Here is a 22,648-nt window from a genome sequence, read left to right as displayed (position 1 = left end):
CTGCCTCTGACTGGCCATCACTGGCTGTTTTCTTGTTTCTTTCTGGCACTTCTCATTAGCAAGGCATTAAGGACCCATGCCTGTGAATGTTTTGAGGGGTTTTTTGAACCGTTTCCATTTTTAGCCCATGTAACCTCTCTTTTAATGAATTCCAGTAGGTTCAATGTTGCTGCCTAAGGACACACAGGGAGCGCCCACAACCTCCTACAGGTCTCCTTGACTCATCAGGACTGTTGCGTGGGCCTTGGTGGCCTTACAAAGGAGCACAGCCTACAAAGTGGCTTTCAGAGGAAGAAGACCTGATCCAGGTCCTCTGTCTTCTCTCTCAGCCGGGCTCTAACACAACCCAAGAAGGAGAAAAGAGAGAACGTCAGCGTAGTTCAGGCTCTTAGTCTTCAAGGCTTTTCCTCAAACAGATTTTCATAGATGCCAGTGCGGGAGATGAATACACAGGTTCTAGTCTAGAACCACGAGACTCAGCAGGTTCCTCAGACCCTGTCTTCCACTGAAGCAGCCTGGGTGAGGATCTCAGCTTTTTGGGAGGTAAAATAAAAGGAAAGGGCGCTCCCCTGGTGGCGCAGTGTTGAGAGTCCGCCTGCCGATGCAGGGGACATGGGTTCATGCCCCGGTCCGGGAAGATCCCACGTGCCGTGGAGTGGCTGGGCCTGTGAGCCATGGCCGCTGAGCCTGTGCGTCCGGAGCCTGTGCTCTGCAACGGGAGAGGCCACAACAGTGAGAGGCCCGCGTACCGCAAAAAAAAAAAAAGGAAAGGGCCGAGAGAGGTGAACGCAATGCTCTAGGGGGACCTAAGCAAGGGTGGGATTACATGCTTTTGGAATAATTGTGGAGGAGGTTGAGTCTTAAAAGATGGGTATTTCAGAAGGAGGATGGCAACTGGGGAAGGAGAGGGGGTGGCATTCCTCAGGGGAGAAGCAGTGTGAGTAAGAGCACAGAGGTGATGTGCAGAATCTGTTCAGGGAACAGGGAACAGGTTTATTCAGCTGGAGCTAAGAGTATGGCAGGAGCAATGGCACAGGAAGCCAAAAAGAGAATTTCTGCCTGCAAGGCACTTTGTGGTTTACAAAGCTTGTCCGGTCTCTACCTCACCAGGTCCTTGGTACAAGCCTATGAAGTACAGAGCCATTGTTATTGAAGTCATTTCACAGAAAACAAAACACAGAACAAAACTAGGATTCAGAGTGGTTAAGTGACCTACGCAAAGCCACGAGACAAGTTCATGGCTGAGCTGGGATTCTGACCCAGGGTTTCTGCCTCCTAGCATTCTTTTCCCTGTGACTGAGATCATATTTGGGACCCTGATTAACACTATGGTATGAGGTTGAACTTGGGTAATGGGGAGGCATGGAAAGGATTTTGGAAGAGGCCTGGTTATCAAAGGCGCACTGGCCCTGGACACACGTCCTGGTTGGGGGAGGATTGAGTGCTACCTAGGAGCTAAGTCGCTCTGACAAAGAAAGTGGGATGGTTTCCAGGTAATGTGGATGGGGCAGAAAGGGAGAAAACAGCTGATGGCAGGCCCTAGAGAGAGCCTGTGGGGAGTTGTGATCATTCTCTCATTCATTCATTCGATAACACTCTATTAAGCACCTCATCTGTGCCAGGTGCTGTGCTAGGCATCGGGGATGTGCTGGTGAACTTGACGATGGGGTCCCTGCCATCACAGGGCTGCCATTACAGGGGATAGCCAGATAATACAGAGCAAAGGAAAAGTCAAATATCTTCTAATTGTGATTAAACTTATGATCTTCAGGAATATCCGAGCACGTCCACCCAGGTCATGTGGCCTTCAGGCTGGCTTCTCCTACCTGCCTGTGGTGGTTCAGGGGAGCGAGGCTTCCTTCCTCCTGCTTGAAGTGATCTGGGGAAGGCTTCATGGAAGAGGAAGCATCATGGCTGGGAATTCATTCATTTAACAGATACTTAATGATCACCCACTGAGTGCCAGGCTCTGTTCTAGGTGCTAGGGATAATCAGTGAACAAAACAAAAGGGACCATGTTGCTACCTTCATGGAGCTACTGAAAGGAGATAGACAGTAAACAAGACAGAGGGTAAAGTAGTATATCAGACGGTGCTGAATGCTCTGGAGAAAAATATATTGGGGGAGGGGGATACAGAGTGTGTGTGTGGGATTGCATACTGCAGTCTTAGGGTGGCCAAGAAAGGCTGAATTGAGAGGATAACATTTGAGTAAAGTCCTGAAGGAGGTGAGGAAGTGAGCCATGTAAATACTTGTATGCAGAATGGATGATCCAGGTAGAGGGACCCACAGTGCAAAGTTTTACTGGGTGTTTTCAGATGAGCAAGGAGGCCAGCGTAGTTGGAGCAGAGATAGCAAAGGGTAGATTGCCGGTGGTGAGGTCAGAGAATTAATGGGAGGAGGTAGACGGTTGGGGCATTGCAGGTCTCTGTAACTTTTACTTTGAATGCACTGCTTTGAATGCAAGTTGCCCAAGGTAGAGGTCTGGGCTGCTCATCTCAGCACCCAGCTCTGCATCTAGCACAGGGCTTTCACCTAGAAAATGTCAAGGTGAGATCTCTTTAAAGAGAAGGATGTCAACAGAGGGCATTTGTGCAGGCTTCGGGGAATAGTTGGCAGGTGCCCATTTTGACCAGTCTCTTACACAGAGAGAACTTCAGTGGGAGACAGGTGGGGAATGTAGGGCCAGGTGGACAAATGTGAGCAGGAAACAGGAGGATCACTGGGTCTTCAGGGGATGGCCCGAAGAAGCTGGCGACTGGCAGGGCGGGCTGGAGGAGAGATGGGTGCAGGAGGCTAAAGCAGCTGGGAGGAGCAGTGGGCTGTGGAGTAGAGAAACTAGAGGCAAGAAACCTTGGTGTGGGAGTGGGGTGCTGGCCAGCACTTGGACAAGGGTGAGAGAGAAGTGAGACATAAATGTCTGGTGATGTGTGCCTAGACCAGGGGGCCCTATGAACAGAACTGGAGAATTCTAGAGAGCTGGCCTCTCTCACAACACTTAACATGCTCTGCCTCGAGTTTTATTTTCCTCTTGCTTTCCTTATCCTCGCCCAAAGGGCGGGGAGTGTGTCTTACTCATCTTTGCGTCACCCAGTGTCCACTGCTGCAGGGCATATAGCAAGTGCTCAGATAGTTCTTTGGTTCAGTTATTTTGGATCAGTGGCTTTGAGAAACAGACATGCCACCTTTGATCCCGTTATTTCTAGAATCGTTCTTCCCTCCACATGCTAGTTCAGCTCTTCCACTCCTCAAATGCTTATCGAGCCATGATGTTGGTGGATTATGAAAGGGTGAACAGTTATAGAGGCTATGTCAAGTTCAGGGTTAGCTAGACATTTCTCTGGGCACACAGAAGGAAGTTCCTCTAGAGCTGAAAGAAGTAGCTGCTACCAAGCAATGCAAACTGTCACTTACTTCCTTTATGTTTCCTGAGGCGGTTGCTCCAGGACCCTCTCTGCATACTGCAAGCATCAATAAATGCCTAGGGTGCTGGGGGAAGACTAGGGAGCTGTGCTGAAGGTTGAACATTCACCCAAACATCTACTGAGCATCTACAGTGTCTGTGGACACAGGACTTAGAGCAATTGCACCTACTGTATTCTCAAAGTTCAACTTCAAGGTCATTTTTCCCCAGATGCCTCTAGACACCCCTCATCTAGATTAGGGTTGTCATAGCACCTTGTACAATACCTCTCTTAGCCTAGCGTTTATAAAATGGCATTTTATTTTTATTATTATTTTTAAAATTTATTTATTTCTATTTATTTATTTTTGGCTGCGTTGGGTCTTCGTTGCTGAGCGTGGGCTTTCTCTAGTTGCAGCGAGCAGGGGCTGCTCTTCGTTGGGGTGCATGGGCTTCTCATTGTGGTAGCTTCTCTTGTTGCAGAGCACGGGCTTTAGGCGCGCAGGCTTCAGTAGTTGTGGCACGCGGGCTCAGTAGTTGTGGCTTAGTTGCTCCAGGGCATGTGGGATCTTCCCGGACCAGGGCTGGAACCCGTGTCCCCTGCGTTGGCAGGCGGATTCTTAACCACTGCACCACCAGGGAAGTCCCCTAAATGACATTTTAAATGCCTGTTTTCTGGTCTGCATGTTCTACTAAACTGGAAGCTCTTTGAAAGCAAAACCCCAGATTTTGTCCTCAGCACTGAGCATGGAGTCTTGCACAACGCAGGCATCATATAATCACCAATTGCTGAATTAAATGAGACAGTAATGTAGAGCAGGGGTCCCCAACCACAGGGCCATGGACCAGTACTGGTCCTCTGCCTGGAACTGTGCTGCACAGCAGGAGGTGAGCAGGGCGGGCGAGCAGGTGAAGCTTCATCTGCCGCTCCCCATCGCTCGCATTACCGCCTGAACCATCAACCCCCACCCCCGCCCCCGCCCTGGAAAAATTGTCTTCTATGAAACCAGTCCCTGGTGCCAAAAAGGTTGGGGACTGCTGATGTAGTGTCAAGGATGCACTAAGTGGCACCCCAGGATATCGGGGAAGAACTGTCGTAGTTCAAACGGAATGTTGGAAGAGTAAGTGGTCATTAGGTGAAGAGACAGAATTCCAGGTGGGGAACAGATGTGTGCAAACGTTGGAAGGCATACTAAAGGTGTGAAATTCTCTGTAGTTGGAGCACAATGGTGTTATCTGGGGAGCTAGGGCCCCAGACAGGAGCGGCAGCAGGACAGGATGGTGCAGACCCTCAGTAACGTTAGGGTCAAGCCCATAAAATATAGGTTATGGCGGCAGCCCTGTCCAGAGGATTAAGATGCTCCCCTGGGAAAGAGCCTCCCACCACACCCTGCACACAGCACGTGCCACCAGCTCGCCCGCTTAACCCTGGCCTGCTCGTAAGCTCACTGGACTCGGGGACGCCCCGGGTGGGACGACCAGGGCGGGGCACGCTGGGTGGGACGCCCGGGGTGGGGCACCTGAGACTGGGCGCGCAGGCGCGCTGATGCCTCGAGCCCCATGGGGAGGGCGGGTGCGCGCGCTTCCTCGCGCACGCGCGCACGGAGGGGGCGACGGCCGCGGTGACGCTGTTTGCGCCGGGCGGGCGGCGGCGCGTGAGGCGCGCGATTCCCGGTGCCTTGGGAGCAGTGCCCCGGCCCCCGCCGTTCCCACTGACGCCATGTCGGGCCGGTCTGTCCGGGCCGAGACCCGCAGCCGGGCCAAGGATGACATCAAGAAGGTGATGGCGGCCATCGAGAAAGTGCGGAAATGGTGAGGGGCCAGGGCCGAGGGTGCTGGAGGGGGACGCCGGCCCAGGCCCAGAGCGGCGGTGAACTAGCGTGTGGGGTGGGAGCCGACCGGCGGGCGCTTGGGGGAAGGGGGAGCGGAGAAGGCGGGAGGAGGGTGCTGCTCGCGTCGGCGTGAGGTCAGAGGGCGCGCCAGCCGCAACCAATCAGCGGGTCGCCCGGCCCGCGGGTCCGCCCACCTGCCCTAGGGCAGCGCGGCGCCGGTGGAGCTGCGGGCGTTTGGCGGCGCTCGGTCAATGGGACCTGGTTCGCACGCCGGTCCTCTACGTATGAAGTCTAAGTTAGGTGAGAGCTTCTCGGCAAACCTACATGCCACGGGACCAAGTGGTTATTGGAATTAAAAGCCCTGTGTTTCGCCTAATACGGACCCACACGAGCGAGCTGGGTAGGCATTTTCTCTTGATGGCCTGGGAGCTGTTAGTAGTGGAGTCAGGATCTACCCTTCGTTTGGAAACGGCTCCTGTAGCGTTCGTTGCAGGCGCCGGTTTACCGCCTATTTTGTAGAAACAGTGATGCGTTATCACCTTCAATATTCACAGCCAACTGTTTGCGCCAACTTCTTGAGTACTTTTCTCTAGCTGATTACTACTAATAATTTTAAAGTCCGGGTAGGTGTTAGCTCCCTCCAGGAAGCCTTCTCCAAGTTCTCCTGCCCTTCACTCTCCACTCCCTTTATTATTATTTTTTTAATTAATTAATTAATTTTTGGCTGTGTTGGGTCTTCGTTGCTGCGCGGGTGCTTTTCTCTAGTTGCAGCGAGCGGGAGCTACTCTTCCTTGCGGTGCGTGGGCTTCTCTTTGCGGTGGGTGGGCTTCTCATTGCGGTGGCTTCTCTTGTTGTGGCTCACGGGCTCTAGGCGCGCCGGCTTTAGCAGTTGTGGCCCACGGGCTTAGTTGCTCGTGGCATGTGGGATCTTCCCCCACCAGGGCTTGAACCATGTCCCCTGCATTGGCAGGCGGATTCTTAACCACTGCGCCACCAGGGAAGTCCCTCCACTCCCTTTAGGGTCATTACCTTGGACTTTATTTTCGTGTTTATTTGTCCATTTCTCTACAAGATCAAGTTCCTTAACTCTTTATCAATAAGGGCTTGATATATAGTTGGACTCATAAATACTAGTTAAATAATTAATGATTTTTCCCCTCCAAATCTCATCCTTCTAGGTTTTTTTGGGAAACCTAAAAATGGGCATACCTTTCTCTTCTGGCCATCTCCGTCCTCACCTGCAGCCTAGGGCAGATGAGCGTATTCTCTCACCGAGAACTCTTGTACCAACTTCCCTATGATCTGCCTGCTTCAGGACTGGCTCATTCCCCAGTCCATTCATCACATTGTATTTTTCTCAAGGGTGAATCTTCTAGCACTCCTGCTTAGGAAATAATGCTTCATTGATCTCTTCTTGCTCTTAGGATAAAGACCAAAGATGATCCTTCTTGCCCCACCAGACTGGTTCAAACTGCCCTCTTTCCCAAGATGCTGGCCATCTTTCAGTTGGGGCCACACTTCTGTTTCTGCTACCTGGTGTCCTTCCTCTACCCTCTTCTCCCCCTTGCCTAGTTAACTCCTAGTTGTGCTCTCCAGTTGCTTCCTCAAGGACACCTTTCAAGATCCCCAGTCTAAATCAGGGCCCCGACTGGAACTTTCCACAATTGTATTAGGTCGAAGCATAATATATTGCCTGTATTTGCCTTTTTAACCAGCAGAAGCGGCAGTTTGATATGGTTAAACCTAGTGATTAGGTTTCAAACTGTGAGATGAGTTGTGTGATGTCTGTTTCCAGTTGGAATTTCGGGTCTGTGAGGGTCAGGACTGTGCATCTTGTTCCCTGTGTGCCCAAGACTTAGCATAGGGTCTTGAATATTAAATATTTTTGAGTAAATGAGGAATAAATGAGTGGCTGGCCAGGAATTAACTCCCGTTTCCTAAGTCTTTAGTTCATTCTTCTTTCTGTTACATCATAGTCTCTACATTTCTGTGATGTTACCATTTGCTGAATAGCATCATCAATAGCAGCAGTAACAGCAGTTACTTTTTTTGCTTTTTTGTCCTCAAATTGGGATGCGAAACTTGCAGAAGTCATACTCCAGACTCCCCAACTCTGGCCGTTCATAATCTACACTCTTATTCAACAATGTCACTTGCCTTTCCCTCCCCAGGTATGTGCGGGGTGGGGAGAACAACTCATTTTTTAAGGCTCATCTCAAAAGTAACCTCTTGTAAAATGAAACCTTAAAGCAGCCTTTCCATGGCGGCTTGGCCTTCACCTCTTCCAGAAGCCAGTGTGAGGCTCAGGTCTGTTAGTTGGAAGCATCCTGTCCTGCTCCTGTGATTACTTTTAAATAGCATCGTGTTTCAATCCAGAGTTCCACAGGAGTCATAGGAGTTCTGCCTTCCGTGGGATATCCCGATCTTACTCTTTCAGCCTTCTTCCTTGCCACCTTCACGTGTTACAATGCTTTCTTTACTTATCTTTTCATTGCTATGAGTTCCCAAGAGAGGGACCCTATCTTATATATCCTTTATCTCCTGTTGGGCCTTGTATATTAGGGCTTTATAAATATCAGTGGAATTGAATTAATTTTGGGGAAATAAAGAAGTTTATGCCAGATAGATACCTGAATTTGAAAATGTGCTGATACTCTATACTGCTGTAGGCTGTGAGGAACAAAAGGTTTTGGTACACTGTACATGAGCAAAGGTGGCAAGTAGAGGGTTCAGAGCCAAAGGCATTTGATAGCAAAGTGTTTCTGGAAGGGATGATTTTGTCCTGAAAGGTAAGGTATGATTTGACGGAGAGGAAGTTTAGAAAGCACTTAAGATTGAAGGAATGATCTGCTGAGAAGTGGGAAAGCACAGTTATGATCAGAAAATCTATTTTATTGTTTATCAGTTCTAAGAAGTGTCTTTGTTTTAGGGAGAAAAAGTGGGTGACTGTGGGTGACACGTCCCTTAGGATATTTAAGTGGGTTCCCGTGACAGACAACAAGGAGGTAAGTGTGGAAGAAAATCGAAACAACAAAAAGGTAACGTCTCCTTTCTTTCTTTGATTGCCTCTTAATTATAATGGAATGTATTTTCCCAGAATTGAGTTGAAAATACTTCAAGGCATTCTCTGTCATTGGTCCACGCAAAGCCTCTTATTTTATTATTCCCTCCCCTTTATTCCCTTTCCTTAACCCATTCCTCTTTTCCAGGGCTTGACAAACTACAGCCCAGGCCTGCTCCCTGTGATTCAATATAGTTTTATTTGAACACACCTATGCCTGTTTGTTTCCTTATTTGTGGCTGCTTTTGAGTTGTAATGGCAGAGCTGAGTAATTGCCATAACACCTAATGGCCTGCAAAGCCCAAGATATTTATTATCTGGCCCTGTAAGAGAAAGTTTGTGGACTCCTGCTGCCCACTGTGGTTTATTACATCATGTGTTTAATATGTATATATGCCTTTCTAATTCCTCTTCCATGGGTTTATTTGGACACCTGTATATTCTTTTTTTTTAAATTTTTGTCTGCATTGGGTCTTCGTTGCTGCGCATGGGCTTTCTCTAGTTGTGGTGAGCGGGGGCTACTCTTCGTTGCGGTGCGCGGGCTTCTCACTTAGGTGGCTTCTCCTGTTGTGGAGCACGGGCTCTAGGCGCGCAGGCTTCAGTAGTTGTGGCGTGTGGGCTCTAGGGTGAGTGGGCTTTAGTAGCTGTGGTGTGCGGGTTCAGCGGCCGTGGCTCACGGGCTCCAGAGCGCAGGCCCAGTAGTTGTGGCACACGGGCCCATTTGCTCCGCGGCATGTGGGATCTTCCGAGACCAGGGATGGAACCCGTGTCGCCTGCATTGGCAGGCGTATTCTTAACCACTGTGCCACCAGGGAAGCCCAACCAGTATATATTCTTAACAGCAATATGAGTTCTCACTGCTCCAAATCCTCATCAACAGTTGGTATAGTTAGACTTAATGTATTAAGATATCTCATTGTGGTTTTAATTTGGTGATTAATGATGTAATTACTAATGAGATGGAGAATCTTTTCAGCATCCTTTTGGATTTCCTCTTTTAAGAAGTTCCTATTTAAGTCTCTTTGGCTGTGGTCTTTTTCTTAGGACTTGTAGGGATTCTCTGTGTTGTGGACACATACTCTTTATTGATTAAATACTATCTGTACCTTTTTCCATTCCATGGCTTGTCTTTACACTCTGTTTATGCAGGCTTGAGTAACAGAAGTTTTTTGTTTTTGTTTTTTAATTTTATTTTTGGCTGCATTGGGTCTTCATTGCTGTGAGCAGGGGCTACTCTTTGTTGTGGTGCGCGGGCTTCTCCTTGTGGTGGCTTCCCTTGTTGCAGAGTGCGGGCTCTAAGCGCACGGGCTCAGTATTTGTGGCTCACAGGCTCTAGAGCGCAGGCCCAGTAGTTGTGGTGCATGGGCTTAGTTGCTCCGCCGCATGTGGGATCTGCCTGGACCAGGGATCGAACCTGTGCCCCCTGCATTGGCAGGCGGATCCTTAACCACTGTGCCCCCAGGGAAGTCCCGAGTAACAAGTTTTTAATTTTAATATAGACAAAATAATTTTTTACTTTATAATTAGTGCTTTTAAACTTTTTTTTTTTTTTTTTTTGGCTGTACGCGGGCCTCTCACTGTTGTGGCCTCTCCCGTTGCGGAGCACAGGCTCCGGACGCGCAGCCTCAGCGGCCATGGCTCATGGGCCCAGCCGCTCTGCGGCATGTGGGATCTTCCCGGACCAGGGCACGAACCCATGTCCCCTGCATCGGCAGGCGGACTCTCAACCACTGCACCACCAGGGAAGCCCTATAATTAGTGCTTTTAAATGTCTTAAATCTGTTCCTTCTTTGAGGTCACAAAGGTATTCTTCCATATAATCTTCTACAGTCTTGTTATCCTGTTCCCATTTATAACACACCTGGAGTTGATTTTCGTGTATTTTGAAGTAGGGGCCCAATTTCATTTTTTTCCATGTGGGTATGCATTTGTCCCAACACTTGAAAAGACTGTTTTCCTCCTGCTCTGTAGAACCAACTTTGTCATATTCCAAGTGTCCGAATATGGGTCTGTTTGTGTGTGTTGCCTCCAGCTTTTTTTGGTAGCACAGATGACTCTGGTGGACATTCCTTAAACCATTGTCCTTGAGGACTTGTGGGAGGTTTTCTCTGGATTAGATGCCCAGGAGTGAGAGTTCTCTGTTACTGGCTGTACATACATGATTGTTTTTACTAGATGCTGGCTGTCAGAGCTCTCTCCTGAATAGCTGCACCCGGATAGTTAGTACACTTCCCCAGTTGTGCTGCAGGGCTCCCGTTTCCCACATCTTCAGCAACATCTGATATTATCTAACTCCTAATTCCTAAGTCCTGCCAATCTGATAGACGTAAAGTGGTATCTCTTTGTTTATTTTGCATTTCTCTGAACACTAGGGAGGTTGACAATTTTATCTCTTCAGATTTACTTTTTATTCATTTAGATTTCCTCTTTTCTGATTTCTTTTTTTTTGCCCTGAGGCTTGTGGGATCTTAGTTCCTCAACCAGGGATTTAACCCAGGCCCTCGGGCAGTGAAAGCACAGAGTCCTAGCCGCTTAGACTGCCAGGAAATTCCCCTCTGATTTCTTGTATTTTCCTTGTTCTTGGATTGGGTTTCCTCTTTACTTTTCTGATTTGCATGGCTTCTTTGATTGATATTCTAGATATTCTAAAAGACACCGTGTCTTCTTTTGATTTGTGTTTCCCTGGTATGTCTTGTAATTCTGTTTTTCTCTGTTTTACATTTTTCTGCTTATTGGGCATATTGGGATTAGGTTTAGCTGTGGGTGACAGAAAACTCAAAGTAGTAATGGTTTAAAAAAGTTTTCTTTTATTCTTAGAGGAACAGAAATATGCAGTCTAGGACCGGTGTGGCACTTCCACTCTAAGAGTCCCCAGGGACCCAGGTTTCTTGCAACCTTTCTGTTCCTTTTTTAAAAAAAATAAATTTATTTATTTATTTTTGGTTGCATTGGGTGTTCATTGCTGTGCGTGGGTTTTCTCTAGTTGTGGAGAGAGGGGGCTACTCTTCGTTGCGGTGTCGGGCTTCTCATTGCGGTGGCTTCTCTTGTTGCAGAGCATGGGCTCTAGGCCCACGGGCTTCAGTAGTTGCGGCGCGTGGGCTTAGTTGCTTTGCAGCATGTGGGATCTTCCCAGACCAGGGCTCGAACCTGTGTCCCCTGTGTTGGCAGGTAGATTCTTAACCACTGCGTCACCAGGGAAGTCCCACCTTTTTTTTTTTAATTTATATTTAAGAGATTAATGGTTCTCTATTCATTTTACTTTATTTCTATTGTGGTAAAATACACATATCATAAAATTTACCATCTTAACCGTTTTTTAAGTGTACAGTTCAGTAGTGTTGAATACATTCACTTTGTTGTGTAATCCATCTCCAGAACTCTTCATCTTGCAGAGGTAAACTCTATATGCATTAAACAATTGCCCATTTTCCTCTGCTTCATGTTTGACCTTGTATCCAAGTTTGAGCTCCAGCCATCATTCAACACATTCAAGTTCAAGGCAGCAAGAGAGTGGAAGGATGGGCAAATGGTATTTTCATGAATTTAAGGAGTTTCCTAGAAGTCTCCTCAGGACATGTATACTAACTATGTGTGTTCATAATAGCTGTGGCACATTTAGGGGCCGGAAAGGCCGTGAAAATGTCACCATCTAAACACTCTACTTATGTGGACAAGGATTTCTGCCATGATACACTTTCTTTTTTCTCTTCACCTCAAATTCACTTTCAAATTTTTCTTCCGATTTGAAAGTTCCACATTTTATTTTTAATTTTTTTATTGGCTATCTCTAACCTAATAAGACTTATACTTACTATTTTTCTGTATCAGTGTATAACGCTTATCAAAATCTGTGTTTCCCCTCAGAGCCTGAACACATTTTTAACCACCCCTGGTCTCTACCCCCACTTTCATTCCTGCCCTCTCCTTAGTTTTCAGTGGAATTTCAGGTCAGATATTCTGTTCAGATATTTCTGTTTTTACAGACATTTCTTGTTTTAGTCATTGCTTAATTAGACAAAGTAAACATTACTAATTATTTACTAACCCTTTGTACCTATTTATTATTGCTTTCTCTTAGATTCATTTCTTTTCTTGCTGGAATACACCCTTCAAGAGTTTTGCCAAAGAGGGTTTGTGTGGAGAAAACTTTCTGAAAATATCTTTGTTTTACTTTCATGTTTAATTGATCATTTTACCTGTATATGAAATTCTAGGTTAAAAATTATTTTCTTTCAACATTTTGAAACTATTACTCAATTGTTGTGCTTCTGGTTTTCTGTTGAGAAATCTGATGTCAGTCTAATTCTTGATTTCTTTGTAGGTGATTCTTTTATATTCCTGGAAACTTTTAGAATTTCTTCTGTTTGACCTGGAACTTCTGTAAGAATATCCTGTAATGTGGACATCTATCTTCATTTCTTAACTTTTAGTTTGTTTCATCTCTTTATTCTGTCCTCATATATTCTGACTTCTCAACCCAGTTTTTTTTTTTTTTTTTTTTTTATTTACGGCTGTGTTGGCTTTTCGTTTCTGTGCCAGGGCTTTCTCTTGTTGCGGCTAGTGGGGGCCACTCCTCATTGCAGTGCGCACGCCTCTCACTATCGCGGCCTCTCTTGTTGCGGAGCACAGGCTCCAGACGCGCAGGCTCAGTAATTGTGGCTCACGGGGCTAGTTGCTCCGCGGCATGTGGGATCTTCCCAGACCAGGGCTCGAACCCGTGTCCCCTGCATTGGCAGGCAGAGATTCTCAACCACTGCGCCACCAGGGAAGACCCTCAACCCAGTTTTTGCTCATTAATCTTTTCTTCAGCTCTATTTCTGCTAATAAACTCGTTCACTTAATTGTTTTTTCTTTTTTTCCACGCTGTGCAGCTGGCTTGTGGGATCTTAATTCCCTTCCCAGGGATCAAACCTGGGCCCCAGGCAGCGGAAGCGCTGAGTCCTAACCACTGGATTGCCAGGGAATTCCCTCATTCACTTAATTTTTATTTTGAACGAGTTTATTATTCATACCAAATTTCCTTTGTTGTTGGTTGTTCAAAACAACTTTCCAGTGTCATCCTTATCTTTCTGAGGAGATTTGCTATGTTTTATTTCAATTCTTCTGTCCCACTAGTCTGCTTCTTCTGGTATAGCTTGTTCTGTTTATTGTCTTTCATGGTGCTTGTTTTCCTCCAGTGTCTGGTTAGTTTTTTCTGTGCACTCATCTTTTATTCCTTTTGACTCTGAGCTGCATTGGCTAGAAATGTGTAACCGTGTAACCGAGGCTTTGTGTTCCCTCCTCTAAATGGATTTAGGGGATGGGATTAGCCTCAGGGTTCAGCCTTTCCCTTTTCCCCTCTCATCTTCCCTTGCCTCCCAGGGAACTCCCTAGTACCAGTCTTCCACGTGCTGCCTTTATCTGGGAGCAGCCGTCCTTGTCCAGCCCAAGGACTTGGTGGGTGAAGTTAGGGGGGGCTCTGGAGTCACCCTTTGTTTTTCATCTAACCCTGGCTCTGGTGATGCCAATACCCATAAGGGCCAAAGGTCAGGCTGCGAGATCTCTTGGGTAGTGTGTACATGTGGGGGAAGGACACTGCCAGCAACCCCCTCCCCATTTCTCACATGTAAGACCCTGGCGCTTTCCTATTTCAAGTTCTCCTGCCCAGGACTCAGTTCCTTTTGTCTCTCCGAAGGGCTTCTTACAGTGTTTGTGTTGGTTTCTGAGCTGGGCCCTGAGGTCCATCGGTTTATCTACCTTCCAGTGGTCCATGATAGTGTGCCATCTTCTAAGGTACTGGCATAGACCAGTTAGGTTAGGAAAAATAGAAAATGACCAAATTGGTAAAGAAAAAAATGTGAAGGACATAAGGGAGTGCGGCACTGCTGATGGGAGAGTAAATTGGGACAAACTTTCTACACGTGAAGTTGATCATATATGTATACTTAAAAGCTTAATTAACCAGATGGTGGGAATCCTTTCACGGTGTATATGTATATCAGATTAACCCAGGGTACGCTTTAAGTATCTTACAATTTTATTTGTCAGTTATACCTCAGTAAAGCTGAGGGGGAAAAAGCTTTCAGAATATTTATGCCTTTGATCTAGAAGTTTTATCTCTAGAAATTTATCCTCAGGACATAATCATGATGTGTACAAGGTATATCTATAGTGTTGAGCATCACAATATTATTGTTTGTGGTATTTAAAAATTGCAAGCAAAATGAAGATCTTATTGTAGAGAATTCATTAAGTTATTGTGCACCTGTATATCGTAAAGCTTTGTAACCATTATAAAAGATGGTATAGAAGATTATTCAATGGCATAGAAAAAAACTTTTTTATTTTTTAGGAAGTTGCATATTTTATTATTAAACTGTTTCTTATTTTCCTGCAAGGCTGTTGCTTCACTGTATAAAAATAGCACAAGCAAACACAGTATATTGCAAAATTAACATAGTAATGTTCTTAATTGGACACGATACAACTAACAAACTTTTCTCCACTGCCATTTATTTCCAGTGGCAATTTCATTGAGTCTTTTGACCTAAATCCAGGGATGGCTGTAAGCAAGTTATTTTTTATATATATATATATATATATATATATATAAAAATATATAGTTAAGATAACAATGTAATCCTTGAATTACATAATTTTTATAACTAGTTTTACCACAGATAATTTCAGGAATTCTAAATATTATAACTGGAGACTAGCCTAAAAATCATAGGGTGTTGTGAAAAAGATGCAGAGTGTTTATCAGAAATCATGAGGAAGTTAAGGGGTATTTTCTTCAGGCAACATTGTTGAAAGTCGTTTCTTTTGCTAAAAGTTGCCTTTTTTTTTTTTTTTTTTTGCGGTACGCGGGCCTCTCACTGTTGTGGCCTCTCCCGTTGTGGAGCACAGGCTCCAGACGCGCAGGCTCAGCGGCCATGGCTCACGGGCCCAGCCACTCCGCGGCATGTGGGATCTTCCCGGACCGGGGCACGAACCCGTGTCCCCTGCATCGGCAGGCGGACTCTCAACCACTGCGCCACCAGGGAAGCCCTAAAAGTTGCTTTTTAAAAATCTATCCACCACTAATTTAAGACAGCTATGCTAGATTAAGTTGTTTCAAACTAGTTTATTTAGGGGTTCCATTTTCACTCCTCAATAGATTTTATGTATTTCTCATATGCTTCCTCACTCATTAGTTAATCTAGTTCTGAAGGCTTACTGAGTGTCATCTTGATCAGCCAACCATCTTCATAACAAGATTTGTTGACAAGTCCTGGATTTTCTGCTAGAGCTTCATTATTTTCTGTTACGTCTCCTGATAGAGGAGAATGGAGTTCACTCGCAGCTTTCACACTTTCCAAAGCACCAAATTCTTCGTTTGTTCAATTTTGTCCCAACTTCAGGCAGACTACAGTAAACAACATCTCCCAAAGCTTCCTGTGCAGAATTGCTGATTCCCACTGTTCCAACATCATTTTCTGTTGTTACCCATTCATGTTTGTTTGTGAATTTACAACCTGACAGCAGAGCGGGTCCGGTGAGCAGCGCCCGGTCGGTGCCTGCCGCAGTCCCCAGGGCCACAGTGGGCAGGGCGTGTTGGGCACAGAGGTGGTGCGCAGGCTGCAGACTGTGGCCCGCACGCTCCGCACCACTCGCAGCACCATGTTCACAGAGAAAAATGTTTTTAATATGGTGAATGGGGGAGGGGGAGCAAGTTATAATGCTGAATCATGAGCCATTTTCATACAGATGTATGTTGTATCGGTTGTCTCGGGTTGTACAGGTGATTTTCATTTCTTTTTCTGTATTTTCAGAATTTCTTATAGTGAATGCATATTTTATGTGAGCCCAGAATCATTAAAATAAAGATAAATGAGAGATCAGAAAAAAATAATGATAAAGCCAAATGTTGGCATGGGTGCCGTGATGCTCGTACTCCAAATATATTGCCAGCCTCCTTGTAGAGAGTGGTGGGTGAGCCACAGTATATTTTAAGAAAAATATGTTTAGTTTATACTTTTTGATCTAGAAGGAATTTTTTTTGTGAATTTAGTCACATAATCCAGGAAAAAGTGAAAGTTGAGCATTGTGGGTTTATTCCTACTAGCAATAAACAAAAACAATCCTAAATCAGGTAAAGCTAAATGTCCACTAGTTGAGTAGTGATTAAGTGATTATGATATCTGGAATATTGTGCAGCTAGTAAAAATCATGTTTATGTAGCCTCTGCAGTAAAATGGTAAAGTGTAATTACATTAAAATTATGTCTGTATATGAAAAAATGAAGGGAAGGACTGCATGTATGTGTACAGTTGATTTATTGCCGAGCTAGTATTGAGAGTATTAAGAAACACTAAGTTGTATTACTAGTACGATGCACGTACAATAAATAGGCAAGTATAAAAAGTATGAATTAGTAAATTTGAGATTATTCAGATTTGAACTTTTGGCTCTTGGGATGCTCTCATTTGCAAATGCTTGGATTGATGATTTCCTGTCCTGTGGATTATTTCCTTGTTTGTTGCAAGCTAGTGCTTACCTTCCCACTGTGGTTCCCCCACATGTGTAACCTGCATCCTGCTTGAAGGCAGAGGTGGACATGGGAGATCATTTTGAGTGGATGTGGTGGATTGGTGAGGAATAGAGCTAGCAGGGGCCCCTTGTCCTGTCACTGCTTGCATTACATATAAAGTGACTCCTTCCTTTGTCCAGTCAGAGGTCCTTTCTTCTTTCACTTATTTTTCTTCCCTACTGTGCTACTAAAACAGGGATCTTTCTCAAATGGGTATTTTGTGTTTCTCACCCATGCCTGTAGGGAAGGACTGGATAGAGCATTCTCATCAGGGCAGAAAGCAGAAGAGTCCTACAGGGAGCTCTAGTGGAAGACATGTATCTGCCTCTCACTTGCGATTCATGATATTAGCACTGGAAGGGTCCATTTTACTGACAGAGACACTGAGGCCTGGGGACACCTTGTCCAGGATCCTGTTATTCCTCGGGTCCTGGATTCTGAAACCGCTGTTGTTCCTCCTGTTCCTAATCCAGACCTCTCTGGTGTCTCAGCACCTTCTCTCTCTGTGAGTCTTCTGCTTGGCTCTGTCATATTCCTCTTTTTTTCCTTTTCTAGAAAGAAAAGTCAAAATCGAACAGTTCAGCAGCCCGGGAACCTAATGGCTTTCCCTCTGATGCCTCAGCCAATTCCTCTCTCCTTCTTGAATTCCAGGGTGAGTTGCATCCATATGTCTTCCTTGCAGGAAACTGAAAATTTAGATGACCCATTAATAATCAGAAGAATAGTCTGTGTGTCATTTCAGTGTCTACTGTTTTGCTGGTATCTTCCTGGGCACTTTATGGAAGCCTTTTCATTTAAACCTCACAATAACCCTGCAAGAGAGACCACAGTCTCCTCACTTTCCAGTTACGGAAACTGAGGCTCAGAGAGGTGAGGTTACATATCTAAAGTCATATCACTTGTAGGTGGCAGACCCCATGGTGGGTCCCGGTTTTCTGGATCAGAAGCACTTTTCTTTAGACTGTGTATTTGATGAGAGTGCCTCAGAGGAGACCCCCTCCCCGCCCATGCCGGGGCATCTACCCATCCACCCTTAGCCCAAGCTCTGCCTCCTAAACCAGTCTTCGGTAGACGTCCTGCCTGAGTCAGCACTACACTCATAACATTACTTTTTATACCTGTGTGGCAGCTACTGTTTATGAAGCACTTTCACTTCAGTTTCTCATTGTTATCTTTACATTAGCCTGTGATATAAACCAGGCAGTTATCATCATCCCTATTTCAGAAAACTGATGCTTGGAGAAGAAAAGTATTTGCCTGAGCAGAAGAGTGACAGAGCTTTATTCTTTTTTGTGATAAAATGCTACTTCCATTTTAGTATAGAAGGTGGTGGTCATTGTAGGATAAAGACTAGAAAGGGCTTACAATTTTCTCTTCGGAACTAGACTGGGAGCGACCAGGTATCCCCTCCTCACTTCTCCCCCAACCCCTGCAAGGTCAGTGTGGTACAGGAAGAGAATACAAGGGAAATGTTCTCTAGCTGTGTGAGATGTTCCATCATAAAGCTCTGGGAGACAATGGGAGGCTCCATTTCCTCAGTCTGGCCACTATCTTATCCTTTTTGTTCATTGAACATTTAATGAACTCCTACTATGTGCCAGGTACTGTGTACTGCACTGGAGATTCAAGGACCAGTAAGCCACAGAGCCTGCCTGCGCAGAGTGTAATGGAGGGAGACTGGTGTGTAATATAGTAAATGCAGGTGTGCACAGGAAACAGCAGGAGCATAAAAGAGAGGGTGGTCATTTCCACCCAAGGGAGCCTGGACACGAGGCTCTGTGGAGGAGGTGATGCCTGAGCTGAATGTTGGCATGTCTAGGGGCTTTGCAGGAAGACCGGAAAGAGCATGTCATAGCAGACACTGGTACTTGAAGCTGCTCTTAGGTTAGAGTCCAGTTTGGCAGGAGCCAGGGTACATGGGGAAGAACAGCAGGTGGTGAGCCTGGAGATCAGAAGGGAGTTTGTAGGTTGGGATAGGGCCATCTCGTGGGCAGTGGGGAACCGACAAGGGTTTAGAAAGATCATTCTGGCAGTGGTATGAGGTCCAGTGGGGGTGCCTGAGACTGCAGGAAGGGCAGTTGGGTAGCTGTGGCTGGAGGCCAGGCGAGAGATCATGAGGGCTGAGCTGAGGCCACGGGGAGAGGAAGGAATGGGCACAGGCCGAGTCAGGGCAGTGGGTGGGGCAGATTTGGTGACTGGCTGCTGGAGGTCAGGGAGAGGAAGGCCCTGCTGACTCTGTATTTTTAACTTAGGTGGTGACTTTAAGCCTTCAGACAGCGCTTCCCAGGTGGGATCCCACGGTCCTTGAGGCGGTGAGATGGAGCCTAGGCAGGTGCAAGGGCCCAAGCTGACCACCTCCAGACACTATCACCCTCCTTCAGACAGCCGAGAATAGCAGACAGACTCTCATTTTCTACACCTCTTGTATTGTGAGAAAGGTTGAGAGGCACAGATGTGTTCCTCCCTTCACTGGACAGTGGGAAAATACCAGGTCCCAGCTATAAGTGGTGGATAATAAAGAAGGGATTAATAAGCATATCTTGACCTTCCTGAAATATAAATGTTGCATAAACTTAAAGATTCTGGCTGCATCTTGTGGTGCTTAGAATATGTGTCATAAGATAGAACATGCTTAACTTAATCAATTTAGACTCTTGTTGGTAAGTTGCAGTGCACAGAAGCCCCGAGAATGTCTGCCTTTGGTTCAGAGGCTGTTTACAGCCGTGATCATTGTGTGCCTGGCTGTGTCCACGCTGTCTGCAGAGACACCAGGCCCTTGGCTCTGTACTGAATTGCTCTCAAAAGTGACCACCCTCAGCTGTTGCCTTTGTCATGTTTGGTTTTCAGATGAAAACAGCAACCAGAGTTCCGTGTCTGATGTCTATCAGCTCAAGGTGGACAGCAGCACCAACTCGAGCCCCAGCCCCCAGCAGAGCGAGTCCCTGAGCCCAGCGCACACCTCCGACTTCCGCACAGATGACTCCCAGCCCCCCACCCTGGGCCAGGAGATCCTTGAGGGTGAGTCTCTGTTGGCCCCAATGAGCGTCTTGGAGGGGCCTTGCTCTTGCTCTTGATGTTTCTCTTCTTTAGAGTCACAAGTTAGAGAATTTGCCCCAGAGCTGGCAGCTTCAAGCCGTTTGTCAATTGTTTGAGGCTATTTTGGGAATGGTTTTATTTTCGCCTTTCACAGAATGAAGAAAGAAAACAGCAACACAACTGAGCGCCAGGCTCTCTGTAAGGAAGGCACTTTTCATATTTGATGCCTGGTATGACTCTCTCAAAAACCCCATGAAATGGCAGCTGTTATCTCCATTTTACAGATGAGGAAGTAGTCTTAGAAAAGTTCAATTGCTTGGCCATGATCACACAGCTAGTAACTTGTGGAACTGTGTGTCTCATTTCATTCCTTCTAACTTCGGAGCTCGTGCTCTTTGCACTAGATGCTGCGAATTTCTTCTTATAATGTATATTGATTCTGCGGCCTGTGTTGCCCCTTCACCAAGGCGTCTCCACATAGCTTGCAGGAGCACTCCCCCAGCTTGGGGCAGAGATCCCATAGGAGTCTCCTGCCTCAGGAGGCCCTTCAGCTACGCCGACCTTGCTTTTGCAGAGCCCTCCCTGCCCGCCTCAGAAGTTGCTGATGAACCTCCCACCCTCACGAAGGAAGAACCAGTTCCATTAGAGACACAGGTAAGGAGGTGCTTTGGGTTTCCCAGTTTCTAAGAAAAAAGTGAGGGCTCTGTTAATGTGCACTGGCTCTATAGCACGGGATGTGCTGTAGTTGGGAAGGCAGCACGGACGCTGGGCTCCAGGTTATAAGGTAGGGGAAGAGGTTTGGTTATCTGTGAGACAGTGGGGGATGGACTTCCGGGTTGTAATTAGGGTAGAAGGGGAGGTCTGTTTCAGAAGGATGGCCCTGTGATTCCATGCCCTGGCTGCTTCTAGATTGCTGAGGAAGAGGAAGACTCAGGTGCGCCTCCCCTGAAACGCTTCTGTGTGGACCAGCCCGCAGTGCCACAGACAGCGTCAGAAAGCTAGCACCACCCTGGCACCCTTCGCCTCCTGGCCCCAGACCTCTCTTGCATTCTGGTTCTGGCTGTGCTGTGCTGCTGGGCTAAGGGCAAGCACTGGGCTCCAGAGCCTGCACATAGGAGCCTTCTGGGCTGGAAGGCTGACATAGGACTGGGGGTCGTAACGTCATCTTCCCGTCCCTGGCACCTGTGTCTGCTTGATCCTGAGAAGAGGAGCACTCCTGTCCTTTTTGCACCCCAAGTAGGCTGGAGCATCGGCCACTCCAGGGTTCATCTGTCACCTCCAGGTAGCAGTCTCTGCTCCGGAACCTCTGGACTGAGCTGCTGGTGCTTCTACAAGAGGAAAGAGATGTGGAAGGCATCCTCTAGAGAAGAGAGTGCCTAGGGCTTACTTGAATTGAATGGAGACTGTAGATTCATGGACTTTCGCATAGGGCTAGGGGCCCTGTAGGCTGCTGTTGGAGAATGCCTGAGTAGACTCCGGAGGCAAGGGAAGGGCTTCGCTCCATGAGAGCGTGGAAAAGTCCATATAGATTTCTTGCTATCCTGGCACTTCTGCCCATTCCTGAGGTTATCCTGCCTCTCATGGGCTCTCTGGCTGCTGACAGTCCTTTGTCCCCCACTGTAACCATCCCCTTCTCCCAACACACACGCGCGCGTGTGCGCGCGCGCGCACACACACACACACACGCACGCGCAGCTTTTGTTGTTTCCACCTGGACATTTCATTCCAGCATCCCCTGCCTCCCGCCACGGTCCCCAGCACTCCTGCCGCAAACTCTGCCCCAGCGAGAATTTGAGGTTCTGACAACAGCACCCATTCCCACAGTACTCCTTCAGCTCAGACTTTCTAGAAAGTTCCCTTTTCTTTGAAATCTGCATGTTTAATTGAACCTCGTGATTTTATTTTTTGTTTCAAAAAAGTTTAAGAAAATGGAAACGGGCAACAGTGAGTGAAGACATATTTTAGCACCGAATAGAATATTTTTAAAATTAAACTATTTGAAATATGTCTTGTTGGTAGCTGAGTGCTTCATTCTTGAAGGTTGTGGAGGGCAGGGGCTGGGGGGGTGTGGTGGCTGAGTGCTAGCGAAGTCACTGTGGGCTGGGCCCTGCCAATTGTCTTCACTCCCACAGAGTGACTTTCTGATGAAAATGATTTGGAGACTCCATTTGAAGTTGTCATGTACTTGGAATTATACTTCTGTCCCCGCCTACACCAAATGAAAACCTGTGTACACTGCACAGCTCCAGGTCCTTAGGAGGCTGACTTTTGTTCTTTAACTTTTGTTTTATTATGGTAAAATACACAACCATAAAACGTACCATTTTTAACCATTTTAAAGTGCACAGTTCAGTGGCACTAAGTACATTCACAGTATTGCGCAGTCATCACCACTGTCTAGCTCCAAACATTTTCATCACTTCAAACAGAAACCCATACCCTTTAAGGCCTTTAAGCCCTCACTCCCCGTTTGCCCCTCCCCCGAAGGCCCTGGCTATCACAAGTCTGCTTTTTGTCCATGGGTTCCTCCTTTTTGCTCCCGATTCCAAAGGAAAACAGTAGAGTCATGGTGGAAAAGAATTCTACATTCTGTATCTCCAAGAATTTCATTTCCTGGACTTCCCTGGTGGCGCAGTGGTTAGGACGCCACGCTCCCAATGCAGGGGGCCCGGGTTCGGTCCCTGGTCAGGGAACTAGATCCCACATGCCGCAGCTAAGAGTTCCCATGCCACAACTAAGGAGCCCACGTGCCACAACTTAAGGAG

The 22,648-nt window shown here is 46.7% G+C and overlaps 1 protein-coding gene and 1 pseudogene across 2 annotated transcripts; one reads left to right on the top strand and one right to left on the bottom strand.

The window, feature by feature from the left end:
* The first annotated feature begins 4,998 nt into the window (after nt 1–4,998).
* Nucleotides 4,999–21,890, top strand: BCL7B (BAF chromatin remodeling complex subunit BCL7B). Of its 2 annotated transcripts, none has more exons than XM_027126137.1 (6): nt 4,999–5,215; nt 8,165–8,273; nt 17,403–17,499; nt 19,695–19,865; nt 20,458–20,537; nt 20,793–21,890. In XM_027126137.1, the coding sequence occupies exons 1-6, from the start codon at nt 5,124–5,126 to the stop codon at nt 20,883–20,885; spliced, it is 642 nt and encodes a 213-aa protein (XP_026981938.1). In that variant the 5' UTR covers nt 4,999–5,123; the 3' UTR covers nt 20,886–21,890. The 2 variants fall into 2 exon arrangements, with proteins under 2 accessions (XP_026981938.1, XP_026981939.1); XM_027126138.1 differs by having other exon boundaries at nt 5,006–5,215; nt 8,165–8,240.
* On the bottom strand, nt 15,387–15,939 carry LOC113630571 (glycine cleavage system H protein, mitochondrial-like; annotated as a pseudogene).
* Nucleotides 21,891–22,648: the final 758 nt, after the last annotated feature.

The sequence above is a fragment of the Aethalodelphis obliquidens genome, unplaced genomic scaffold (assembly GCF_003676395.1).
Source record: "Aethalodelphis obliquidens isolate GAN/ISIS:26980383/991018 unplaced genomic scaffold, ASM367639v1 scaffold30, whole genome shotgun sequence".
NCBI lineage: Eukaryota > Metazoa > Chordata > Mammalia > Artiodactyla > Delphinidae > Aethalodelphis > Aethalodelphis obliquidens.
The sequence above is the reverse complement of the archived record's forward strand: the minus strand, read 5'-3'. Positions and strand labels throughout refer to the sequence as shown.